This window comes from Peromyscus eremicus, chromosome 3 (genome assembly GCF_949786415.1).
Source record: "Peromyscus eremicus chromosome 3, PerEre_H2_v1, whole genome shotgun sequence".
Taxonomy (NCBI): domain Eukaryota; kingdom Metazoa; phylum Chordata; class Mammalia; order Rodentia; family Cricetidae; genus Peromyscus; species Peromyscus eremicus.
Window position 1 is genome coordinate 34,858,679 of NC_081418.1, and position 20,172 is coordinate 34,878,850.

At 36.0% G+C, this 20,172-nt stretch overlaps 1 protein-coding gene across 1 annotated transcript in view; it reads left to right on the forward strand.

Moving 5' to 3' along the window:
- Positions 1–20,172, forward strand: part of Ptprz1 (protein tyrosine phosphatase receptor type Z1) — a 99,847-nt gene that overhangs the window by 28,980 nt on the left and 50,695 nt on the right. Inside the window, exons 9-11 of the mRNA XM_059256463.1 lie at positions 721–847; positions 8,545–8,591; positions 12,388–15,931. Of these exons, the coding sequence (XP_059112446.1) occupies positions 721–847; positions 8,545–8,591; positions 12,388–15,931 (3,718 nt within the window). The remainder of the gene's footprint in view (positions 1–720; positions 848–8,544; positions 8,592–12,387; positions 15,932–20,172) is intronic.

Sequence of the window (20,172 nt, forward strand, 5' to 3'; positions counted from 1 at the left end):
AATCTCAAAATTGGCCTGAGAATCTCACCCTGTACGAGCTGTGTATTCTCTACTTGATCACAGGAAAAACAAGGGAGGGGACTTAAAAGTCCTTTGCATTGCGTCAGATTTCTAATTGACAAATGTAAAGTGGTAAGTAGGTCAGAAATTGGAGTATAGAATAAATAAAATGCTCTCTTAGCCATGCACGTGAATTACATGAATTACAGAAAGTACAGTTCAGATTCCTTCTGTGACCCAAATATCTTAATACTAGACTTTGATTTGATAGGTAAGGGTTTGCCTGATGGTGGTGGGTTCCCAGTCCTTCATCTGGATGCAGGTACAGGAAGACACCACTGCACCAGAAAAGTCTCTGAACTCTACATTCAGGCAGCAAGACTGCAACTCTTTGAAACCTACTTAAATACACCTTCCATTATTAGTATGTTTGATAGCATATGGACACAATAGATAAAAAATTTAACTACTTTTAAATTCATTTGTCTAGAATGTACAGAGAATGATGTAGGAAAATTGAGAAATTATGAGCAAATATTTCCTCTCATAATTCATAATGAAGATAACACTGCTTTGTGAGATGCAAATACACATACATGTGCACACACATGCATTTTCATGCTGGGACACATAGTCAGGAGAAAGAGAGTTGTTTACGTCTCACTCTTAATATTTTCTGAGAAGAATATTTTGTATCATTTGTAATGTCTTTTTTCCTAGGGTGCTATTCTCAATAACTTGCTACCTAATATGAGTTACGTTCTTCAAATAGTGGCCATATGCACTAATGGCTTATATGGAAAATACAGTGACCAACTGGTAGTTGACATGCCTGCTGAAGATACTGGTGAGTGCTTTGCTGAGATGCTCTACTGTTTTCCCGAGTAATTGAGGCTGCTTGGATTACTGGGCACACACGTGCTTTCTTCTGACTTCTTTGTTTGTGGGGTGTTTTTATAAAGTTTATTTTTTTATTAGCATTCAAAGTAGTGGGTTTCATTATAGCCTTTTCCTACACATTATACATATTTGTGTTGATCCCCCCACTCCTCTCTTCCTCTTTCCTCCCACTGGCCCCATTCCCACCCAGCAGCCACCCTTCTGCTTTCAGGCCATGTATATTCTATTACCCCCTTCCCCTCTACTTAAGACCTCTTTTCCCCTCTCATGGACTTCTTTCTAGTTTGATGAACTGCACCCACTAACCCCTACACATATATGAAAACCAAAACCTAGAATTCACATGTAAACGAAAAAATACAGTATTTGTCTTTCAGGGTGTGGGTTACATAGCTTAATGCAGTAGTCTTCAGCTTCACCATATTTTCCACCAATGTCATTATTTTTTTGTAATGCCTGACTTCAGTTCTATTGTGTGATGTGTGCCACATTTTCTACATTCACTTATCTGCTGATGGACATCTAGGCTGGTCCTATTTGCTGCCATCATGAATAGTGCCACAGTAAATATGAATGTTGCATAGGACAGTGAACTAAAGAAATGGTTCTCAAAGAAAGAGGAGAGGAAGGAAGGGAGGGAGGGAGGGAAGGAGGGAGGGAGGGAGGAAAGAAAGAAAGAAACAAAGAAAGAAGAAACAAAGAAAGAAGAAAAGAAAGAAACACAAATGGCCAATAAATATTTATAAGTGTTCAACACCTTTAGCCATCAAGGAAATGCAAACTAAAACCACTTTGAGATTTCATCTCACCCTACTCAGAGTGGCTTTCTTCAAGAAAAACAAAACAAAAAACCAAAAAAACAACCAATGCTAGTGAGAATCTATGGAAAGAACTTGTCTTAGGGTTTCTATTTATATGAAGAAACACCATGACCACAGCAACTCCTACAAAGGAAAAAATTTAATTGGGGCTGGCTTACAGTTTCTAAGGTTTAGTCCATTATTTTCATGGCAGCATGCAGGCAGATGTGGTGCTGGAGAAAGAGCTGAGAGTTCTACATCTTTATCCATGGGCAGTGGAAACAACTGTTTGTCACATTGAGCATAGCTTGAGCAAAAGGAGCAAAAGGAGACCTCAAATCCCACTGCCACAGTGACACACTTCCTCCCACAAGGCCACACCTCCTAATAGTGCCACTTCCTGTAGGGGCCATTTTCTTTCACACCACCACAGAACTCTTATTCACAATTGGTGGGAATGGAAACTGGTACAGCTACTATGGAAATCAATGTGGAGTGTTCTCCAAAATGTAAACATAGGACTGACTTTATATCTTTTTGAACAAAGGTAAAATTTCTCTTCTGTTACAGGGCAGAAAAAAATTCTTTTTTCTAATACAAGGTAATCTGTACATTTATTATTAATGCCAATATTTTACACTTATACAATAAGAAAAAAGATATATTCATGTTTGCAAAAATCATCAAATGGAAATTGACAAGTGAATATTGAGACTTATTTTAGACTTATTTAAGACTTGGTTTCATTTGTATGTATTTCCTTTTCAGCCCCCAAAGCATGTAGTAAGTATATTCTATCCTAGGACCATGCCAGGTATTTTGAAATATCTATACAAAAAAATCTCAAAGTTTACTTTAAATATTTTTCCACTTTTTATAATTTGATTGGGGCATGTTTTTTGCTTCCTTAATGTACCAATCTTATTTTCACAGAAACAAAAGTGTTTCTAATTGTGTTTTTCTGCATGCATCCTTTCTAAATATTAAGGAAAAATCTTTTGATCTCAAACATATGCAATAAACAAATCAACATATAAGCATAATTAGATAATTTCCAGATTTACATAGCTTTCCTTTTATCACTAAAAGTAGTTTTCAGGTTTTAGAATTGAAGTTTGTATGTGGACATATATGTATGGGTATACTTCCCAATATGCATATTCACATATATGCATATACACATACATAAATGTGAATATTGTTTGGTCACCCCATCATGATTCTAGTCATTATAGTGTTTACCAGTTTTTCATGTCAATGAATAGTTATAGCATAACTATGTTTTATGTACAGAGGGGGAAAATGTCTTGCTTTCATTGTCTAAAGACTGCAGTAGAAGTTTAAGCCAATGTGAGCTCACATAAAGAGCATGTTTCATCACCTTATATAATTGTTCTAACTAGTTGACTTTTAACTGTAAGGAATGTGTAACTGTGAAATATCATAATGCATTCATTTCTCAGCCAAAATACTCCAAAACCTTGTCCATTAATAGTCGATGACTTGTTCATGTGATGACATGCTTGTTTTTAAATGTTATACCTCAGGGCCTCTATATGATCATTTTTTTCTACTGCCTTTTTTTTTTAATTGGGATTTTTTCTTTTATTAATTAATTTTTTCATTTATTTTACATCCTGACTGCAGTTGCCCCTCCCTCCTCTCCTCCCATTCCCTCTGCCCCCCCCACCGCCCCTCTGCCCTCCCCATCCACTCCTCTTCTCTTTCTGTTCAGAAAGGGGCAGGCCTCCCATGGGTGTCAACAAAGCATGGCTTTTCAAGTTGAGGCAGGACAAAGCTCCTCCCCCTGCATCAAGGCTGGGCAAAGCAACCCAGCATGGGGATTGGGTTCCCAAATGCCAGCTCAAGCTCCAGGGACAGATCCTGATCCCACTGCTTTGTAGGAGCCCCACAAACAGATCAAGCTACACAGCTGTCACAAACATGCAGCGGGCCTAGGTTGATCCCATGCAGGCTCCCTCGTTGTCAGTCCAGAATCCATGAGCTCCCAGGAGCCCAGGTCAGCTGTCTCTGTGGGTTCGAAAATTGTTTTTGTTTTTGTTTTTTCCAGAGCTGAGGACCAAACCCAGGGCCTTGCGCTTTTGGGTTGTTTTTAAATGGAAAGTTAAATGCTAAATTTTACTTAAAAGAGAGACTTACAGGAACTGACCAGTTATATTCTGTGTCATGATATTCCAAGGAACAGCAGGTTTCTCCAAGTTCCTCACATGTGTCTATCCAGAAAGTAACATCAGGAACAAGACAACATTGTCCAGGTTGGCCAAGCACATATAAATAGATCAAAATGTATTATATAATTGTTGCATTGTAGTATGAATTATATTGGACATAGTCACTCTTATTTTAGTTATATATATCACCCTCATCTCTGTACATAAAACAGATTCCAAGGCATTTATAAGAAATGAGCTGCTTACTGTATCCTGTCCTACACTGGTTACTATGCCCAATTTTTCAACTTTTTGTTCTTTTTTTCATCTGAGATACTTGTTGCATATGAGAATGATCAAATGGATGCCTTCTCTATAACTTATCTCTGAGTGCTTTGTTTTTAGAGTGAGTCTATCTTAGCACATTGCTAATATTTTCTTGTTTGTACAAAATAATAAATATTACAGCTTAATTTCTATTTATTCAAAGGATCGGGACACTGTTGAACATTTCTATGACGGGACTATAGGTCGGACCTACCATTTAATCTCCACGGATGTCTCAGACCCCAAAAGCGCTTTGTATAATTATGGTGCTTTAGCGTAGGGTGATATTTGATCAGATAAGCATACAAACCCAAGATAATGAACATAGTGGGTAGACTGTCCCCTAACTATACCCATCAAAAACGTCTCTTCATCAAGAACCAGTTTATTCCAAGCTCAGAGTTTTCTTATAATTATGAAGAAAATATTAATTCTTAAACTTTTCCTCCTGATTTTAAAGGCTGTATCTGAATTTGTTCACTTACAATTCACAGCAGCTTAAATATTGTTTCTGGGGTAAACATGGCACACGCTGGACAGTGACACCACCTCGTAGTGTGGAAAAATAGGTCACTTTCTAATTAGTGACTCTTGTTGTTGTGGCTAATATAGGAACGTGTGAGGTTGACGAGTGTTTTATAGTTCTGATCAGTGCCATTTCATCCTGTTGACCATGCTACTTCTTTTCCTTGGTGATGTGATAATACAGACGAATGAATTCATCTGCTGTTATTTGAAAGAAGCTGTTTTCTAAATGCTGTACAGCTTATTGATCGTGTTCAAAAGAAACAATGCAGGCAATTTATAATTGCCCTGTTTTCATAGACCTCGAGTATTCACTCAATATCTGAGGAAAATTCAGTCTTCTCAATTAGTTTCTTAACTTCCTAGTTTGATTAAATTGTACATTTAGATTGATAGTTTTACAACATTATTGCTTGCACATCCTAATTTTACTTGTCACTATTTACAACAATATTAACATAAACCAATGTCCAGTATCATCAAGCACTATTTTAAAATACATGCATAAATTCATGTTAAGAAAATAATTAAAGTTAAAAGTCTCAAGGATGCCTTCTTAGTGTTGAGAAGAAATATCCTTTTAAGAGACATTTTAGGAAATTATATTTACAAATGTAAGTTATTCCTAAATGAGTAATTGATAAATATATTTATTTCATTGTAACTAACATAAGCATGCTTAATTCTCTTCTTTGATAAAGATTATGCAATATAGAAGACACTTTTACATATACATTTTAGGATTTTGATAACTATATATGTTAAATTTAAACACATGACAAAATAAATCCACACATTTTACTCTCCACCCACGTGTGCTTTGCAGTTTGTCTCCAGGTGTCTTGTTACATCGCTGTTATCTGTCATTACCCCTCATGCATCATGCCATGCTACTAATGCTACGATATACTTACATTACAGTTTGAAGCAATTGGAGTTTACATTGCTTTTTTACATTCTGCACTGTGAAACTTGGCTTACCTTGAAACAATTAAATAACTTTGCTCTCAAACTTTATCAGTGTTGCTTCCTTGTATTGTGAAATATTAAGGCTCTAATATTCTATTAATGTATTACTTTTAAATATATCTTACAATATATGTGCTTCAAATAGAGCCTGTCACCTGTGTTTGATCAGGTATTACACAAATGTGAATCTTAAATATTTGCTCCAAAAGAAACAAACGAACAAACAAACAACAACAACAACAACAACAAAACCAGACACAGACATCCGCTATCAGATTTTTCCCCTGGCTGACTTGGAGCCTATTTTGCTGAAGTGAGGATACTCTATAACCACTATATTTTGTAAACTTTCTAATGTATCGATAATACCCAAGTCAACCGGTAATTACTAGAATATCAATTACTATTTTTGAAGAACCAGCAAGGGGAGACCAATATGAGACCCATTGCTGTCCAGCTCTACCTTGGATGTGGTTTTAAACCTTCTCACTCAAAAGTATGGCTTCAGAATCTTGAAAGGAAACACAAACAGTTTCTAAAATTGTCCTATTTATGAAACCTCAGAATTTTTATTAAAATGAGTCCAGTTGGAAACTAGAGTAAAGATCTTTCAAAAAGCGAGTTTGTACTTAGCATTGTGAAGATGGGGCCTGCTCCTCAGGTCCCCATCTGTGAGATTACCATGGGATCAAGAGGACCACAAAGGCTGCTCCAGAACCTAAGAGGGCCCAGAGAAGGCTTGTTCTTGCTGCAGTGAATAGCAAACTCAAGTACAGTAGCAGTGACTCATACTCTGGGGTTACATGGTTGAATGAGTAAACACATTTCACTTCGGGGAAACCATGATCCATATAGTTAACTAATGCTGGCTAGTAAAAGGTAAACTATATCCAATGCAATATATCCTGAGAATACTGAAGCCAAAGGAAGTCAACCTTCACCCCAACCCTATCAAATAAGAAAATTAGTTTTTTTTCCATTAAAAATATGTAGTCAAATGAAGTAAAACAGCCCTAAAAATCTGAAACATCTCCTGATGCATGTTGAAAGGAGTTGACTGTTGAGTTTTTTCCATAAAGGTGAAAAATATATAGTATAATATATTCATTATTAAGAAATATTTAATTATTATTTGCCCTTATATCATTAAAATGGTTCAAAGCAGATGAAAAACTGTGGCTTCTGGGAAGCCCCAGGATGGGGTTTGAAGATGATTACACACATGGGCCTTTCTACTCTAGCTGCGGTTTTCAGAAAAGTAAGCTGAAGGTCGATTCAGCCACAGAGCATTGTATGTTGTGAATTTTCCACATGTTGGTTTTCTTGAAGGTTACCAAGAATCAGGTGTTTGAGATTATTGATATTACTTTAACTTGGAACCATTATGAATAAACAACATGAAAACCAGATGTAAGGAAATGATTGCATGGGAACAAAAACAGAACAATTGGCCCACATAAAACTTCCAAACTCTTTCATAGTCGATTTTCAAAAGGAAAAAAAATGAGGAGAATTTAATGTAAGTCTGGGAGTATTTCAAGTGAGAATCTTCACTTTGATAGCACAGAAAATTAGTAAGGATAAGTAACTCTGAAATTGTTAAGCTTTTAAGAGTATTAACTTTAAATCATAGGAATTGAGTACATTTATAGACATTGTGCGATTTCTCTTCTAAATAGAATTCATGTACCCAACTATGTTTTTGCTTTTATATCTATTAATACCTAGCGAGTTTCTGATGACAAAAATGAACTTGTGACAGTCTGTATTGAAGGGAAAGTCAAAATATGATGAATATTTAATATCAGTTCACCTATGCCATGGAATTTCTTTAGAATATGCATTTACTGTGTAAAGACTTAAACATGGAGCATAAGCAACATCAAGATGGAGAAATGGAGTGAAGTTTCATAAAAATCTGTGTATAATAAAAACATCACTGAAACAATGCCCCCAAGCTCTCACTGCTACTGTGTTTATTCTCTTCCTAATAAACCCAGCATTTGGCTGAAGACTGACAAATATCTATCAACTCCCAGTAATTTGTCTGTGTGCTACATTCCTTTCTGCACACCAAGAAGCAGGTCTTAATCTTTTTCAGGCAAGCACTCAATCACTGAGCTACATCACTGGGCTCTTAGCCTGTTCTAACACTTGCTAACAGGTCTTTTTTTTTTAGCAATGGTAAAAAAAAAATGTGTTGATCTAATTGGTCGGGAAAAATAAAAAGCAGGCTTGAATGAATGTGGTTACTGATTCTCTACAATAGCATAAATGGCATTAGGTGAATTTCCTGGAGAACATACGTAGGGATCTTTCTGTCCAGCTCTCCATGGTGCTGGCCCAAGCTGAAGCTTGTGATAAAAAGTTCTCCCTCTTACCTGGTGCAGGAACCTGCATTCTAATAAACACAAGCACAAATAAAAAGAATAAGAAAGAATTACTTGGCCCTTGGTCAGAAGAACTTCAGGAAGTTAACCAAGTCATAAAATTACTCCTGCGCAAGGCTCTAGAAAGTCCCTGTCACCCCTCAGTTCTCCTCCCATCAGCTCCAAAGATGTGCTGATGAGAAACCAGGCTTGTTTTAACGTTTGGTTTTATCACTATCATGTCCTCTTTTTTCTTCTCAGCTTTGGTGGGAGTTGGGCTAGGCTTGGGGAAGACAATTCTAGTGGAAGATAGGAATCAATGTCAATGTCACATGTCAGTTTTTGGCATTTTTATTTTGAGATATTTTCAAAGCTAGTGATTTTCCACTTTTTTTTAACCTTTTCCCTTTCTACCAAGGATAAGCCTATAAGGCTGCAGGAGTTAAATTAAAACTGCTAATAATATTGTTTTTAACTTTGTAGAACTTGACCTTTTTCCTGAATTAATTGGATCTGAAGAAATCATCAAGGTATCATAGTTATTTTTATATTCAAATGTTTCAAAGTTTAAAAGCCTATCTAGAATTATTGTTTGGATTTTAGATACTGTTGTATGATTCACTGTTAGATTAATTGCTATGCACTAATGTCACACACTCAGTATATGTGATTTATGATGAACCTGGAAGACGTTTTGATTAGTATAACAACCCAAAAATGGTTATAATGAAAAAAAAACTAATCAGCTTTACAAATAATTATAGCTATAAGCTACAGCTGTATTGGAACTTTGTAGAATCTAATTTTTTCTAGTAATATTTTCCTAGTTTTTAAAAATGCTGTAGTTTATAAATAACTAATGACAGATTCATAATAAATATGAACCAGGTTATAAATAGAATTTGTATTTGAGCTAATCATATAAAAGCATATGTTTCTAGTACAATGTCCTCTGAATAAACATTTGAGAATATCAACAAATTTTAACATTATCTTAGTCTTTGGCATGAAAGAAAACAATTGTTGAGTGAATGTATATTTCAACCTAACCACAAATGTTTTGTACATCATAACTGAAACTATATTTTCAAACCAGGCACTCTGGATGATATAAACATGTACATATGTACAAATTGTGTAGGAGCAGAGAAAAATGATAATTAATGTCATTACCAACTAAAGAATTGAAATCAGGTTATACAGAAATAATTACCTCAATGATTTATATCATTATAAATTTCTATCATTAACCTTTCTTACCTTCCCAAGTACATATTCTACTTTATAACAAGAGTTCACAAAATTCATCTAGGGGTCGCTTTTTGTGGGTGGCCATATGCTCATGTTCACATGTGTACAAATAATGCCTAAAACTATTAACAGAATCAAGTCAAAAGAAGGAACAATCCTTATTTTGCTGTGCTGCCAAATTAACTCTTTTTTATCTGATAAACTGAAGCAAGCCCTATTCTAGTAATTTAGCAACTGATACTGTTTGTATTCCATCTCATAAGAAATGCAATATGCAATTATCTTTCATTATAATTGCTATGTTTACAATTCTCTGTTTATTTTTATTATTAATTAATATTGATACTAAAGAGGCCTCAGGAGAAGCTTACTAAAGTCTGAAATTTTCCAATGTTAATTACTAGCAAATTTCTATATAAAACTACAGTGTTGTGTTTATTATAGCATTCAGTTGTGTGAATAGGCTATAAATTCTAGCAGTGCAAGATTAGAGATGCTAAAGGATATATATATATGCCATGTTATTTAACTCTCACCAGCTGTATGTATTACAAACAAGCAGATCTTCTTGTTAGGGAAGTAAACTGCAATGTTTGCGAATTACATCTCCACAGTCTTTCATGCTATGGTTAAAGGTTCCTCAACAGAAAGAGGGAAAATAACCCAGCATATCTGTCCAGGTTCTAACAAGAAACAGATGTCACAGTCTAGTGTACTCACTGAAGTTGATTTAAAAACAAACAAACAAACAAAACCTATTCAACGGCATGTGAGAAGGCCAGTGGGTGTGAAGAGGTGGCTTTGTACACTTGGGCCTACAGCTGTCAGAGACTGTTTGCTATACCTACACCTGAAAGGCAGGACGAAGGTGTAGAGACTGTCTCCCAGCAGATGCTGTGACCTCTGTAGAAGGTCAGGGCCATGCTGTGGTGAAAACATAGGAGACAAAACTCCTGAAAAATATTCTCACTTTCCTACGTCCCTCTTCCTAGCACAACACAATGGAAAATTGTGAATAATCAGGAAATAAAGGAAGAGAATGCATAGCTCACAGAGAAAGAAGATATGCAAGAAGACTCAGTAGAATTTAAAAATAATCATTTCCATGTCAGGAAAGTTTGTGATCTGGAAGAGAAAGAAAGAATTTATGGAAAACTATAGTATTTGTGGGATTTCCCATGACAATAGCATCCAAAGAAGCAGAAGTCCCGTTTTATAATGTAAAAACATAACACAGTTTGCACTGCTCTGGGAAAGGAGTCAGCTGCCACCATATACCTGGGAATTAAAACAATAGGTCCAGGTACTGTGGTTAGCCAATGTAACTTTGCAAATCAGTATGTTTCATCCTATTGAAATGAACTACAAAGTATGTGGTCAGTTCAGAACAGATATATTTAGTAGTGTGTTTTCCTACAGTGTGACTTTGAAATGGGTTGAAAATACTGCTCAACCCACCCACTGCTTAATTCCTAATACCATCTAATCTTACATTTTATGCAGGAGTGAATGAGGGAGGCTGAGAAGTGTGTGTATTGCATCCATGACAGTTTTTAAGTCCTGAATATTGAAATGAAAAGTAGATCCTCTCCAGGTCCTAAAGCTATGAAAAGTAGACTTCTCCACGTGGTTAGGACTTTAAAGCTTTACATTTAAAAAATAAAAACACTGAGAAATCAGGTATGATGACACAGAAGAAAGAGGAGAGAAATCACAATTCTGCAAGAACTTACAAGAAAGAATATTTGTTAGAATATTCGCAATCATATATATATATATATATATATATATATATATATATATATCATAGAGCACAAGCAATATATTCTTGAAATGGTGGCACAAGGTAGTATGACCTCACAGAATCCAGCACTGCATGGAGAATAGTCGATCCTCTCTCTCAGATTCCAAGAGGTGTTTAATTTGAATGTCATAAAATTTAAAATCTGCTAGGAAAGAAATCACTTAAAGCATATGTGCATGATGGGTGTATAGCTTTTTCCCCAAAATATGCAATGGGAAAAAATAGGTGAGTACCCCCAGGCTCTCATGAAATCGTTATGGAAATCTACATGGTTTATGGTATGGTATGATAAAGTGTATTGTTGGGGAACATAAGAAAAGATGATATTAGTGCAGGGCCCATAGAGATTATTAGGTCATGTATAGCAGCAATACATGATATATCTTTGTGGAGATTAGGTTCAGAAGGGAGAAAGAAAGGTAAAATGATAATTGAGGTTAAATTTGAGATTTCCTTTTATGTTCATTTTCAACAGTAAAGACCTGAATTCACTTAAACTGGTTAGAATAATCTGAGGATTTGAGAAAATGCAGAATACTCCCCTGTGTTCAGTTTGGAAGGAGACAAGAGAAAGTAGACTCCTACACAGATGTGGAATGAGTCTTTGGAGGAAAGGCTAACAATTACAGTAGGACAGGGCTGTGGAGGGGTGGCTTAATCGGGTGGTGTTTTCAGTATTGGGAACATATGTGGTTTTTGTCTCTTAATTTCTGTTTTCCTTGGAAAATGAACAAGAGTGTCATCTGCCGAGAATGAGAGAAAAAACAGGAAATGGAAGGTTTGAACAGAGCTCGGTGTTGGGACTTAGTGTGGAGTGACACTAGAGAGCTAGGCAGATTCTTAAACTGCTAATGTTGAGGGACAGGGTAGAAATTCTATCCCACTAAGCTGAACACTGGTGCTCAGCAGAACTGGGTCAGATTATAAAGCAAATATTTTGTGATGTTATTTTGGTTCTCCTATGCAACATTAAAATGAAGGTGGCTTAATTTAGTTTAATTGCTTTTCCTATTGAATAATAAAAGTTATATGATAGATGCATGTTGAATAAATACAAAAGATATAGAATAGAATAGAATAGAATAGAATAGAATAGAATAGAATAGAACAGAATAGAATAGAAAATAGAATAAGAGAACCGTGTCCTATGAGAGTAAGAAGTCACGAAGGTCCTAAAAGTGAAGATTCATAATATAATGCTGTGTAAGATATTTAGACTTTTTCCCTTCTAATTTCTTTATGCGACTTTAAATTTTGTTTGCCTTTCATAGGAGGAAGAATATGGAAAAGACAATGAAGAAAACACTGGCTTGAATCCCAGTAGAGACAGTACCACAAATCAAATAAGGAAAAAGGAACCCCAGGTTTCTACCACAACTCACTATACTCACATGGGGACTAAATATAACGAAGCCAAGACTAACAGATCACCAACAAGAGGAAGTGAATTCACTGGAAAGAGTGACGTTCTCAACACATCTCTGAACTCTACTTCCCAACAAGTTGCTGAATTAGATACAGAAGAAATTTCTTTGCCTTCTCAGACTGAAACTAAGCTGCCACCACACAGTGTGGAAGCTACTTCAGCCTCCTTAAATGATGGATCTAAAACTCTCTTTGTCTTCCCACAGATGAACTTGTCTGGGACTGCAGAATCCTTAAACATGGTTTCCCTAACAGAGTATCAAGAGGTGTCTACTGACATCGGGGAGGAAGAAAACTTACTGACTGATTTCAAGCTCGATAGGGGAGCTGATGATTCTTCAGGCTCCAGCCCCGCAACCTCTACTGTCCCTTTTTTCTCAGATAATATATCCCATGGATATATATCTTCTTCAGAAATGCCTGAGGCTGTCACATATGATGTGCTGAAGCCAGGATCTACAAGAAATGCTTCAGAAGATGCAGCTTCATCAGGTTCAGATGAGTCACTAAAGGATCTTGATGGCAGTGTGTGGTTTCCTGGCTCCACGGATCGAACAACACAGTCTGAAACTGGATCTGGCAGAGAGAGCTTTCTCCAGGTTAACTCCACGGACCTACAAACTGATGAATCTGGGGAGACAACTGAGTCATTTTCTCCAGATGCCATGGTCTCACAGGGTCCTTCAGTCACAGATATGGAAATGCCTCATTATTCTACCTTTGCCTACCTCCCAACTGAAGTAACACCACATGCTTTCACTCCGTCCTCCAGACCACTTGATTTGGCTCCCACTATCACCGTACTCCATTCACAGACAACTCAACCAGTATACAATGGTGAGACACCTCTTCAACCTTCCTACAGTAGTGAAGTCTTTCCTCTAGTCACCCCTTTGTTGCTTGACAATCAGACCCTCAACACTACCCCTGCTGCTTCAAGTAGTGATTCGGCCTTGCATGCTACACCTGTATTTCCCAGTGTCGGTGTGTCATTTGAATCCATCCTGTCTTCCTATGATGGTGCACCTTTGCTCCCATTTTCCTCTGCTTCCTTCAGTAGTGAATTGTTTCGCCATCCGCATACAGTTTCTCAAACCCTTCCACAAGTTACTTCAGCTGCTGAGAGGGATAAGCTGTCTTTGCATGCTTCTCTGCTGGTGGCTGGGGGTGATTTGCTGTTAGAACCCAGCCTTGTTCAATATTCTGATGTGGTGTCTCATCAGGCCACTACTCATACTGCTTCAGAGACGTTGGAATTTAGTAGTGAATCTGCTGTCCTTTATAAAACATCTATGGTTTCTCAAATCGAATCAGCCAGCAGTGATGTCATTATGCATGCATATTCTTCAGGGCCTGAACCTTCTTATGCCTTTGAGGGCTCCCACCACGTGCTCACTGTTCCTTACAGTTCTGCAATACCTGTGCATGATTCTGTCGATGTATCTGATCAGGGGTCCTTACTTATCAGTCCTAGCCATATATCAATGCCTGAGTCCTCATTTATTACTCCAACTGCATCATTACTGCAGCCTCCTCCTGCCCTCTCTGGTGATGGGGAGTGGTCTGGAGCCTCCTCTGATAGTGAATTGCTTTTACCTGACACAGATGGGCTGAGAACTCTTAACATTTCTTCACCTGTTTCTGTAGCTGAATTTACATATACAACATCTGTGTTTGGTGATGATGTTAAACCGCTTTCTAAAAGTGAGATAATGTATGAAAATGAGACTGAACTGAACATGTCTTCTTTCAGTGAGATGGCGTACCACTCTAAAAGCACAGTCATGCCAAAGATGTCTGCTGTTGTAAATAAGTGGAATACATCTTCACAAGAAACCCCAGTTTCTATTTCTGGCATAAATGGCATGCTTCCAGAGTCTCTTGCTTATCCCATCACTAAGGTTTTTGATCATGAGATTAGTCAAGTTCCAGAAAATAACTTCCCAGTTCAAGCTACACACACTGTATCTCAAGCATTTGGTGACACTTGGCTTAAACCCGTGCTTAGCACAAACTCAGAGCCAGCATTCTCTGACCCTGTTTCTAGTGAAGTATTACATCCTTCAACACAACCCCTGCTCTATGAGGCCGCATCTCCTTTTAATACTGAAGTATTGCTGCAACCTTCCTTTCAGGCTTCTGATGTTGACACCTTGCTTAAAACCGCTCTTCCATCTGTGCCTAGCGATCCACTATTGGCTGAAACCCCCAAGGTTGAACAAAGTAGCTCTTCCATATTGCATCCCATGGCATCAGAGTCTGCTTCAAGGGAAAGCACGCTGCACTTTACATCTGTACCACTTCTCGATGTCTCGCCTTCTCATGCGCACTCCACTTCACTTCAAGGTTTAACAGTTCCTTACACAAGTGAGCAATATTTTGAACAAGGTTTGCTTAAGAGCAAAAGTCCCCAGCAAGTGCTGCCATCTTTGTACAGTAATGATGAGTTGTTCCAAACTGCACATCTGGACATTAGCCAGGCCTTTCCTCGGAAAGAGGGGCATGCATTTGCTACTCCTGTTCTGTCCATTGATGAACCACAAAATACACTTATAAACAAGCTTGTGTATTCCGAGGAAGTTTCCATGCTCACTGAAAGTTCTATTACTGATAAGGTACTTGCTGGTGTTCAAACGGTTGTTACTGATGTACTTGTATCTACTGACCATTCTGTTCCATTAGGAAGTGGGTACATTTCCACTGCAACTGTTTCTCCCAACAGAGATGACTCTGTGACCACAGCCAAGTTGCTTCTTCCTTCTAAAGCTACTTCTCAACTGACTCATAGTGCCAGATCTGATGCTGACTTAGTACGAGGTGAAGATGGTGATGACTATGATGATGATTATGATGACATAGATAGTGATCACTTTCCCATAAATAAGTGTATGTCATGTTCACCCTATAGAGAGTCCCAAGAAAAGGTAATGAATGACTCAGACACCCAGGAAAATAGTCTTGTGGATCAGCGTGACCCAGGTTCACATTTGCTATTTGAGAATCCCGAAGAAGAAAATGGAGGCGCAGGTGTAACTAGTGTGGATCAAAGTCCTGATAAATCACCAACAACAAATCCTCTACCCCAGAAGAACAGTGAGGGGAAAGAGGACAGTAACACTCCGGCAGGCAGTGCTGTCCTTCCCCTCAGCCCAGATTCTAAAGCCTGGACAGTTCTGACAAGTGATGAAGAGAGTGGGTCAGGGCAAGGCACTTCAGATAGCCTTAATGATAATGAGACTTCTACAGATTTCAGTTTTCCAGATGTTAATGAAAAGGACCCTGATGGTGTGCTGGAAGCAGATGACACAGGCATAGCTCCGGGATCTCCACGGTCCTCCACACCATCTGTTAATAGTGGGCACTCAGAAGTATCCAACAGTTCAGAGGCAGGTTAGTCATGAGCAAAGGGATAGAATGAGATGTGCTAATTTTCTTGCTATGAAAGTTAAATGGAAGCCTCATGGAAGAAAAGAATTCTGGTACACCAGCAGATCTTCACTTTTTAATCAAAGCACCCAACAAATCAATTTATAGCTCTTAAAAATGTGATTCTACTTATGACTTCAAATGAATATTCAACATATTTTGGTCCTTGATTTAATTATCTTCAAAAATAGAATTTTGTGTGTGTGTTACTAATTCTTATCCTACAGGATTTCTATTGTGTGTATAATCAATTAAGTATGTGTAATACACCATTGGTCTATTACAACACAGTGTGCTGAGTTGAGACCATTTAAATGTTCACACTCGTATATTAAAGCAAGTTGTAAACTAATCCTATTGGATTTAAAATCTCAGTAATATACTATAAGCACCTGCCCACCAATGGAAAGCAATGTCCACAGTAGCTGGAAGAGCTTCTAGAAAGAATCACAGGTTTTAGACTTAATAGCTAAGGAAGATTTTTTTTTATAAACATAGTGTTTTAAAACTATCTTTCTTTGAGCTTCTTTATGTTGCCTAAAGAGGGCAGTATAAACCAGCAAAATACATTCTACTTCGTGTTTGCTAAACTATTTGTCCTTCCTACTTAAATAATAGACATGAATATGCATAGTGCATATAGGTATTGTGTGACAAGATGTTTAAAAAAAAGCCTAAAGCATTTTCTGTAGAGATGCTTTTCATTGTTAATATATTTTATGCAAATTGGTTTGTTAGCCAGATGTTTCTTGGAGCAGATTGTGATATACAATACATGTGTGCTTTAAATGTCAATGGTAACAAAACTCAAGTTTAATTCCATTAAGCATATGAATAACTAGGTAATTCCATAGAATTCATGGCAAAAATATGAATTGCTTTGATTAAGTGATAAGGTTTTTTAAATTAACAATAAAAGTATTTAAATCTTAGCAAGTCAAAAGATAATCTAATGTAATATTGGGTAGTAATTGCATAGAATTTAATGTTCAAAATTCAGAATATAGAACCAATGTCATTAAAAATATTTTTCTCTTAGTTATTTTCATCATTCAAATTAATTGTTTATTCTTTAGTGTGGCAGCAATTAATAATTTATATGCGTAGATAGGGAAGTTTCTTTTTTCTGTATTCTGACTCAATATCCATTTAACATTGCATTTCATCTTCAATGTATGAACTGATGTGTGAGAGGGAATAATGAGTCCTTGGGTCACTGTGCTCAGCAATGTTGTTACATATGCAAACTGTTATCTGTCCTCAATTATAGTATTTGTTTTTCTTTTTACATCTTCAGATTTATTTTAAAGGGAAAGATCATGAATCAATCTATTTTCCTTTCTTGCAAGATTATACTCTTATGGAAAGGCCACATATACTAGTATATAATTAAGCACTACATCTAGAATTATTGAAGGGAACCATTTCTCTTAGATGTACTAATAAGATTTATTTAACTGTTAAGAATAAGCTCTCCCACTAATGAAGACAAAGCAATATGAATATGACATCCATCTTCATGAAATAACTTAATTAATGAAGGAACTAAGATCAAATAAGACTAGGGAAAAATTTGCGTTTAAAACTGTATCTATAAACTAATAGAGAGTTTGTCTTATCCAATTATTGAATATTCCCTAGTCTGAAACTTATCATTTAAGGTACGTCTAAGATGTAGAAAATTTTACATGGTATTTCTTAAAATAATATCATTAATGTGTGTTTGTGTGTGTGTGTGTGTGTGTGTGTGTGTGTGTGTGCATGAACACAGACTAAAAGATACTTGATCCAAGTTGCGTAAGGAGTCAATACAAAACTAACCCTGGGAATGTATTATTAGTGTTTGTCTCTCAGAACATGCTTACATGATTGAGAACAATAAAATATGTATTATGCTTAAATTTTCACACCAAAGTTATGCTGTTTTATTCTCAGCCCTTTAAAATGTCAATTTTATTCTTTATTGCTTAACTGAATTACTGTCATTTAAATAACTATCTACTAAGCTCTATCAAAGCACATTTCAATCTCAAATAAATGAAAATAAGACAACTAATTGTTACCCTCTATAGCATACAAAGCTGCTAGCAGACTTTCTGTATTTTCATAAGGTATGCCATCTAGTACAAAATGCCTAGGTTTCAATAATATGTAACTACCATAGAATCATTCTAAATCCCCATTCACAGAGTTGAAGTTCAGATCTCCCTGAGAGCTTATAAGGAAAGTTTATGGAGAAGAAAACAGATATAGATAGATAGATAGATAGATAGATAGATAGATAGATAGATAGATAGATAGATAGATAGATGATAGTGTGTGTTTATAATGCATGCATATAAATGTAATTGCATTTGTTATATGTACTTTCAAGACACATATTTTCCACATACATCACATGTATGACCTGACATATTTCATGTGTGTATGTACATATGCTTAAAATATATATTTAGCTATATACACATATACCCATATATGTGTATGTGTGTATAATATATAATATATTACAATGAATATGTGTGGTCATAAAATTTATGTAAACTTATTAACTCACTTTTTTTCCCTTAAACTTGAGCATGGACTCTATTCAGACAATCTAGTGGGGTTCCAGTGGGGCCCCAAATTTGCATTCTTAAAACATTACAGGTGATGTTGTAGCATCTATTCTGGGCTTGCAATTTAGAGATGATGATATAGATAAGAATATTAACCACCATTTATAATCACTGAGTACCAAAGATTACAAAGCAGGTTATTTTATTTGTTCCCACAGTTTCTTTCCATTTAGGTAATAGTTATGATAGGAAAAATGTGAAGATAACCATGGAAAAAGCAATATGCCATTTTAAATGTTATAAGGACATTTCAGTATATTAATCATCAGATTACTTATGGGTCTGCATGAGTCTCCACAGACAGAGTATATGGATGACTTAATTAAAATAATCAAAACTTTGGCTTTCTCATAGGAATATTAACCACAACACAAATATTGGTTGGTTTATGATATTTTATTATATATATGTATATATATATGTATGTATATATATATATATATATATATATATATATATATACATATATATATAGTTTAAAGGGGTTTTTTGGCACACTTTTGAATTCCACATTTTTTTTCTAGCAAAGATGGATAATCTAAATGATTTTCAGATCCTGGGAAATGTGGGTGTCATTTATATTCCTTTGGTAAAATTTCCGTATGAATGCATCCAAGTTCATAACCCTATTCCCTCAACTCAAGTTAACAGAAGGAAGCTGCTGTGCTAAACCAAAAGTTCTCCACGGTTAGACATGTAGTAATGTCATATGTATCCTTCATATAGGAGCTTCGATTTTCCCAAATTTTAAAGGGTCACATATTTGAAATGAACTCTTTGTGTTTCTTGCCAGTAAAACATTTGGTAGAAAACATGAATTGTATCAAATGCTGGAAGTATGAAGACTTTGGTGGGACCTTCAATTTAGCTCTCTCAGCACCTGTTCAAGACAACAACCAGGGTTGGGTAGAGTTGGAACAGCTCTCATAAATAATTGTCTTAGCTTTCCTCTAAACACCGTTCAAAGCAGAGAAGAATCAGGGTGTTCACCAACATTCACAGTTCTGAAATTGTTTTTTGACAACCTAGAAGGATAACTCAGTTGCAGTGATTTTTTTTTCAAAGATTTTGTACAATAAAGTACCTAATCGAACATAAAAATAGTAGCTCACCAACTTTTAGATTAACTCAAGGTTTGTCTTCCTATGTTTTCAGTCCACAAGTATTTTTGAAAGCAGTTTCTTAGATACATGCATTTTTTTAAGTTCATGTGAAATAGGGAAGGTTCATATTTGATAGAAAAACAACAGACAAGAATTTGAAAACAAACTTAATCAAAACATGTAATATGGATGCATGAAATTCTCAAATAATGAAAAATTTAAAAGAATTTTGAAAATAACATGTAAAATCAACCTATATTTAAAATTGAAAGTTTGATTGAAAAGTAATTATCAATTTTTCTTAATTGTTTACCAAATTACAAGGTTAAAATGAATACACATAATTAGTTTTAGAACATCAAGGTTACATACAGTGATTCAGTAACCCTGTGGTTTCCTAACCTTCATTTTTAACAGTAATTTTCTAATGTTGATGCTTCAGTTTTCCTTTGATCAATTTTTTTTTCAACCAGGATTGGTTCCA